Raw genomic sequence first — 7,765 nt, forward strand, 5'->3', positions numbered from 1 at the left:
TCAAGATAAACAACATCCACTGCTTTCCCCACATCCACCAAGTCAGTTGTCTAATCAAAGAAGCTTACCAGCTTGGTCAGATGTGATTTCCCCTTCATCTTAACTCAGGGCTAATTGTTGGTAGCTATGAATTGAGAATAACTTTATTATCTCAGTTCTAGTATTTGGCCTGAAACTATTTGACTAATGACTCGGCTTAGACATTTTGGCAAGATGTGTTCCCAGCTGTGCTGTTGGACCCTTTGGTAGGTGCCATGGGCAGACTACGGACTGCCTGCGGTTCCATCTAGAAAAAGAAAAGATCTTGCTTATTTGAGTGTATCCGTGTTTTGAAACAATCCGGCATTTCAGAATACCAAAGCAGCAGGTTAAAGTTTGCTATGATCAGGTAAATGTCTAACTAGATAACACAGGGTTATTCACAAATATTTGTGCATGTGAATAGTAGAAGGTATTTATTTGACAGATAATACTAGAAAGTATTTGATTTTCAGATTTCTTGTCTATGCTGATCAGGGACTTTTTCACAAATACAGAGACAAGTCATTTTCCCACAAGTTTCCAGTTTTGTCCAGCATGAGGTTAGATGTGACTTCTGAACGAAAGTGGAAAGGCTTATTGAACAATGATGGTAGAAGTCAGTGTTGAACAGTTATTTTGATAATTGTGCAATAAGCGTACTCATTCAGTTGATCTGTGCAAGGAAAAACATATGTCCTTGGAGAAATAGTCTCTCATTGTCCCAAGGAATGGAAGAGTGAGGGAGAAAGGTGGTAACTGAGTGAGCTACCTTTATATTATTATTTCCCACACTGAATAGTCTGCAGCCCTCCCCAGGCAGGCAGGTCAAGGTTTCAAAAAACTTGCACAACTAAATAAATTGTTTCTGTCTCCAGCTGGGTTTTTTTGGCCCAAATTGCTCAGCCATCCTGTGAGTTTTTAGTTTACAGTTAAGATTTTGTGAAGGACTCTGAGGCTATACATAAACATAGGCTGAGAAACCTGCACACATGTGCAAATTAATATGGATTTGAGAGACAATTCTAAGGAAAACAACTCCCTGCAACTGCAGAGGACGTCTAAGGCATGCTACCAGCTACAGTTTAGCAACGGAATGAGTTAACTGGCTGCCCAGCCTTTTCTTACAGACTTTGTCTCAACTGCTGCTGCACTGACTGATGCTGATAATGTACCCAGAAGATGTTCTTATAAATGCTTATTCATGGTAAAAAGGTATTTTCAATACCCCCTTCTGAATGGATTAGTCAGAATTCTCTTTTGAAGCGGGAGGAAAATATAACCCTCACTAAAAACTGGAGATTCAGTCTCCCAATCTAAGGTCCTTGAGTCACGCCGCACCCGTACCTATGCCTGCTCAAGCTCATGGAGATCGATTAGATCAGAGCTTTTGCGCAGGCACTCAATTGAATAATCAAGTTTTAAAGCAGACAGTCATGGACGGGAATAAAGGGGACTGGATTCTTTTTACTGCTAAAGTGAGTGCGAGAATAACTCAAAGGCAAAGTGAAGCAACATTTCTACTGAAGAGGCATTTCAAAGGGAAAGCTGGAAATGCAATTGGAGGTTGTTATTACATTAAAAGCTTGCTTAGTTATTTTAGTGGAGGAGATATTTAGAAGTCCTTAGGCAATTGAAGTCAGTGCCTAACAAGAATATCTGGGCTCTAAAGTTCTTTAAGTTTGTCACTAGATGTCAGCCTGCACCTTCAGGTCCCTACCGTTCTGTAGTAATGTGCGCCTCTCTACCAGCACCCCACCAGGAATCTCCAACGGCAGGAGACCAGTCACGAAAAATCTCTTAAAGAACTCTGTAAGTATTGTTTTATATCTTCCAGCTGTGTTTATTTTAGTCAATGAAAAGGCAATTGTTACAAATGAAGACATGAACATTTGGAGGCAACAGGAGTGTTTTTGAAGAGTGTTGTACTGATTATTTAGGAAACCCCCAGGTACCCAGCAGGTTTTGTTGTTGTTAACATGTAGTCACAAAGCTGGAGCTGCAAAGGCCCTCTGCTCAGGCCACAGGCCTGATGCTGTGTGCACATTCAGAGCAACTGACCCGTCCCTGCAATGCCCAAGCTGGTGCTCCTGCCCATGCAACACAGAGCCCAGATTTCATGCAGTGATAGTTGGGACTCACAGCACACGTGAAGCAAAATTTCTCTCTGCCCATGCAAAGCCAGAGTAGTGCTCTTTGGCCATGCTGGACACACACTGACCTGCACAGCCTTGAACTGCCAGTCTGGCCTAAACCAACATTTGGCCAATTGTGGGTGGGTTGTGCCTCTTTCAAACGGCAGATTCATGACCTACACCTGGTGGAGCAGTGGCTTAAGAGAGAGCTGCCCTCTAAGTCCATAGTCCAGTCCCTACACACCCAAGGTATTTTCCAATTTAAGTGATTTGCCAAATATAAGGTTCTTATGTCTTTAGTGATCAGATACCTGGGGCTTCCTCTGAGCATGGTATCTTTCTGGTACACTGGGCCAACTGTGGGTTGTTCTGAACATCATCTATTTTCTGTGTTGCTTTGCTGGCATAAAATTATGTCTACATTGACATCCACAAAAACACATGCGTTTTGTCATGCTGAGCACCACAGATGATGTCTTTTAGGCAGTTTGCTATCTACTGAAATTCATATTTGTGTTTTAGACACCTGGATAGATTTTTATGTAATGCACAAGAACATTTAAGCATCAGGATAGGAATTAAAATTCCAGCAAGCCAAGCAAGAAACTATGCTGTTCAAAAGCAAGCGCTAAGAAGAGAGTTTGGCTTTGAGATTCAGCCACTTTTCTTAATTTAGGTACTTTCTCTTGGCCTATAGAGACACAGTGAGATGTCTCTGAACTCCGGAGTTAAGTTCACAGTATCCTTTTCTCACACAGACATGTAGCTTTCCTTCATTGGCTAGCACAGGCATTAGGGATTTCTCCCAGAACATGTGAGACCCAAATATATTTCTTGCAAATCCTTTGACACCTTAGGCTACTAGACCTATAGGTCTAGAAAGCTCTCAGGCTCTTGCGTGGTATATGGAAACTTTAATTGAATCAGGACCTGGGAGTAAATTAATCATTGTTCTTGGAAACGGGAGAACTAGAATCCAGACCTGGACCTAATTTCTCATCTGTATTTACAAGGAAAAAAAAATCTTGGCACTTCCTCTTTGAGGCTCACACCCTAACCACTACACTGCAAAGTAGCATTGAAGGGCTTGCTTTCCGTTTACAGTCCAGCAATGGTGAGCAATTCATGCAACAGGAACTGTTTCAAGCAAGAGGATTTGAGCACATTCATGGAGTAGCCCAGAGATGCAGTCGTTCCCCGAGGATGTGGAAGAGAGGAAGCTTAGTTTCCTAGGCTGTAGGTGAAAGCCCTGCCCACTTAGTATTTCAGAAGGGAAGAGGAAGGAGCATAATCTGTACATGCACTGAAGGTGGGACAGGAGAAGCATATCTAGGCATAGATAAAAAGGGATGGAGGGAACAAGTTAAATTTACAGCCCCTCCTAACGTAGTGTGGCCTGGCATGGGGTGTTCTGTGTTGGGAGGCAGAGCTGCCTCCCTCACTTAGGGTACACACTGTGGCCACTCCTGACTGAGAGATCCCCATGAATCACAGAGATAAATGCTACAGACTTAAGCAGATTTAGGCAAGCTCAGGAGCAGACTTCTAGGCACAAAGTATTTTACTAGAAAAAAAACTTCAAGTAACTACAGACTTCAACAGGCAGCCAAGTCAGGCTTTAGGAACTTAGAGGGGCAGTTGTACAGTACTTAGATGCTCAAGTTCTTCTATGGATGTATCTGATTTCTTCAGTCTTTTTATCTGTATAAGTATGTCCCTCGGCTGCCAGCTCACTTCTGCTGTTCTTCTCCAGGCAACTATCTTCCCAGTTAGCAAGTGCCCAAGGCTGCAGCAGAAGTCTCTTCTGCCTTGGAAAAACAGAACAGCTTCTTCTTGCAAGTAGCAGAACCAGCTGCTTCCAGACCAAACCTGAATTTTTTAACAGGAGTTACTGACATGTACAGTATACCTAACAGAGTCTGCAAAGCATAATTGCCGCTAACGGCACCGCAATTTTCTCTGGACAGAAATTGCAAGTTTGCTCCATATCAGTACTTAGAGGTGACAAACAACCCTCTGCAGAAATGCTTTTTTAGCAGAGTCAGGCAGATGTTGGAACTAGCCTGCAGGGGAAGGGGCTGGAAATAGGGAGAGGTTTTGAATATTGTATTTTTATATTAATCCCGTATGCAGTATTGGGGATTAACGAGCTTGTGTTTTCACCACAAAACCAGAACTCTTGCAGTTTTCCGTCTTTTAAAAGAAATACTTTGACCTTTCAATTTTACATTACTTTTCCTCATAATTTAAAAAAAAATTTTTAAAAAGTAAATACATAACCTTACCATAAAAAGTTTCACAGCTTAAAATTACACTTTTTCATGTCCTTAAAAGTTCATTTCAGACCAACATCAAATTATTTCCCAGATGTTTCTCTGGAGCACAGGCTGGGACAGGAATTGTCCCTGCCCTTCTCCAGGGTGTGAAAGCACTGAACTGCAGGCTCTAGGGCCGCTCATACCAGAGGAATTGAACTGGAGTTAATTGAAACACTGGCAAGTATCAGTGCAGACCCTTAACAAACGCTTTAGCATAACAAAAGCCTTTGTGCTTGGTTTTATCTGAACCCAGAAGTATCCCAGGGCAAGCAGCTTGAAGTGGTTATGAGTTGTTTCTTTCCCCCTCCTCCTTTTTTTTTTTTTTTTTTTTTTTTTTTATTTATAGTTGTGCTGATTTCCTGGCATGAAATACAAACAGTCTGAAGCACAGCAAGAACAAAGCCTGCAGCCTCAGTGCCCTGGGAAAGGTGCCTGCCTTGCCACACATGGTTTGGGGCTGTGGGTTTCCCCCACAGCAACCTGGAGAGAGGCTGGGGAACATGATGTCAGGGGGCTCAGACCCTCCCCCTCAAACCCAGGCAAAGCAACACCTCTCCATGAAGTTGCAGCTCCTGTCCTTGGGTTTCTCCTTGGCTGGCTGGGTTCCTCTGTATCCTGGCAGCAGCAGAGGAGATGGGGGGAACTGGAAAAGCAGATCTGGTACAGATATGGAGGGAAGCACAGTGCTCCTTGTCCCCTCTCTTTTCTGGGCCCCTAAGAGAGGGGAAAGGGGCCAAGACTGAACAAGCAGGAGCCTTGTACACACTTGTCCTGGCTGTTCCCCTCAGGGCAGGTATGAAACAGGACATAGGCTGTCTGATTCCTGTGCTCTCACTAAAGCCCAGGGACAAGTGACCACAGCTGAGCTGGCATCATTTACAATGCCATGCAGCAGTGAGAAAGCCCAGCTTTTCTCCCTGACACAAACACACACACAGGGGTGGGAGGGCTGCTGTCCCCTTGCTGCTTTCACCTCCAAGTTGGGGGGATGCAGTTAGTCTCCCAGCCTTGCACCACTCCACCCAGCCTCTCTCCTCCCTATGGTGCCTTGCATATCCTGCATCCACCCTGACTGAAGTCCCATCATCTTCCCAGGTTCCTCTTCCCCGGAACAGGTACAAGCACTAAAAAGCATCTCCTAGAGACACCCCAATCCCCAGTGCACCACCACTGCCTCCTCCTACTCCTGTTCTCCAGTCTAGGGGACATTTTCAAGACAAGAATTTCCATCAACAAGTTTCCAAGAGCAGACACAACCCTGAAAGAGCATCTCTCACACAGAAGCCCTCCTTTACCCATCCCTCTTCCCCTTGTCCCTACCAGGCATTCAATATCCCAGGGCCACATTTTGCACAGACCCCACCTTGCACAGACCCCACCGTCCAACCCCCCCAGAGCCCCCTGCCCATCTCAGCAGCGCTGCTCCATGGAGCCAGCAGGAAGCAGATCATAGCGGCTGCTGTACATCACCACCCCAGGGGGGTAGTAGGCCACCTCCGGCTGGACGGTTGCAGCAGGGGAAGAAGCAGTGATGGGGTGGACAGGCACCAAGGCATGCAGGGCCTGCTCCTCCTGCTCAGGCTTGGTGGTGTCGGTGAAAGGGCGCATGGCGGTGAGTGAAGGTGAGGTGATCCTCCAGAGGAGGCTCTTCAGTGCCTTGCGAAACTCCCTGCGCATGAGGCAGTAGAGGATGGGATTGAGGCAGCTGTTGGAGTGTGCCAGGCACACACTGATGGGGAAGAGGTACACTTGGGAGAGGAAGTACTCAGTGCTGAAGTGCACCACGTTGAGTTTGATGAGAATGCCCCACATTGTGAGCGCTTGGTTAGGCAGCCAGCACAAGAAGAAAGACAGCACCACGATGGACACTGACTTAGTCACTTTGGAGCGGCGCTTGGTGCTGGGGCCACTGCAGGTGCTGCCGACATGCTTGTCACTGATGAAGCGCACCAGGAGCAAGTAGCAGAGGCTGATGATGGCCAGCGGCACCACGAAGCCCAACAGCACCTTCTGGATGTGGTACAGACCCAGCCAGAACTGAGCATTGCTGCCTCGGCCCTCAGGGAACTTGACGAGGCAGAGCACATCATCAAAGACAGTGGCAGTGGTGGAAAAAATGGCGTGGGGCAGGGAAGCCAGGATAGCTGACAGCCAGATGAGCGCACAAATCCACTTGGCAGAGCAGCAGCCACCTAGTGGGTCACTTCGCCGCTGATTCTTCAAGGCTGAAGCCACAGAGTGGTACCGAGCCACACTCATGGCAGTGAGAAAGAAGACGCTGGCATACATATTCATGGCTGTCACATACGAGACAATCTTACACATTGCCTTGCCGAAGAGCCAGTTGAAGTCCAGTGCATTCTCTACTGCCCAGAATGGCAAGGTCAGCACAAACTGGAAGTCAGTCACTGCTAGGCTGGTCACAAAGAGGTTGATGGAGGACTTTCTCCAGCCTTGTTTGCTTTTCATCAGATAGAGCACCAGCAGGTTGCCCACCAGCCCCAGGGCGCACACCACGGAGTACACTAGGGAGATGACAATCCGCAGCACGTCGGAGCTGTCCCCCTGCATCCCATCGGCTCGCTCCAGGTTGATGTTCTTGAAGAGCTGCAGGAAGGACACGTTGCTCCTGTTGCCCACCTGGGTCCCCTCCAGGAAACCCGGCGGCGCGCCCCAGGACTCCCAGTCCGCTCCTGCCTTCATGCCAGCAGCTGGCGAGCAGGCACCGCGCTCGCAAGGCTCGCCCATCCCATGCTAGGGAGGGCGACGGGTCCGCGGGAGCCCGTCCCCACACCCCCGAGCCAGTCGCAGCGAGCAGCCTCTCGGGCGGTCGGTCGGACGGGCTGCCGGAGCGGCGGCAGCGGGGACGGGGACGGGCTCTCTCCAGCTCGGCGGGTCCCCGGCGCTGGCGCCGATCCCGCGCCGCCCCGCGGTTATATCCGCGCCGGCGGGGCCGGGGCATGCGCGGTGCGGCGGTGGAGCTCTCCCGGGTGCTGAGCGCGGGCGGCCGCGCCCCCGGCCCCCCCGCCCCGCCGGCCCCGCGGTACTCCCGCCGCCCGCATCCCCGCTGCTCGCCCCCGCCCTGCCCCGCCTGCCCGGCTGCGTGTGAACCAAGCGGGCGGCGCGTTCCCGCGGGCTGAGTTTGGCAGGCGCCCGACCCGAGGCGACGCCCTCTCCCAAAACAGCCCGCCTAGCGGGTCAGCTCCTCACGAAAACCCGCTGCCTTCCCTCCCGCGGTGGGGAAGTGATGGGGGCGTCGCACCTCTGCTCCGCTGCAGGGCGAGCCCGGAACGA

General features: G+C 49.1%; 1 protein-coding gene across 1 annotated transcript; it reads right to left on the reverse strand.

Moving 5' to 3' along the window:
* Window positions 1–5,881: 5,881 nt before the first annotated feature.
* RXFP3 (relaxin family peptide receptor 3) lies at window positions 5,882–7,219 on the reverse strand. The gene has a single exon (XM_009952566.2). The coding sequence runs from the start codon at window positions 7,217–7,219 to the stop codon at window positions 5,882–5,884; it is 1,338 nt and encodes a 445-aa protein (XP_009950868.2).
* Window positions 7,220–7,765: the final 546 nt, after the last annotated feature.

Source organism: Leptosomus discolor, chromosome Z (genome assembly GCF_034619465.1).
Source record: "Leptosomus discolor isolate bLepDis1 chromosome Z, bLepDis1.hap2, whole genome shotgun sequence".
Classification (NCBI taxonomy): domain Eukaryota; kingdom Metazoa; phylum Chordata; class Aves; order Leptosomiformes; family Leptosomidae; genus Leptosomus; species Leptosomus discolor.

Coding starts and splice junctions, on each gene's coding strand:
- RXFP3 (XM_009952566.2), bottom strand. CDS start 7,219: ATGGGCGAGCCTTGCGAGCGCGGTGCCTGCTCGCCAGCTGCTGGCATG.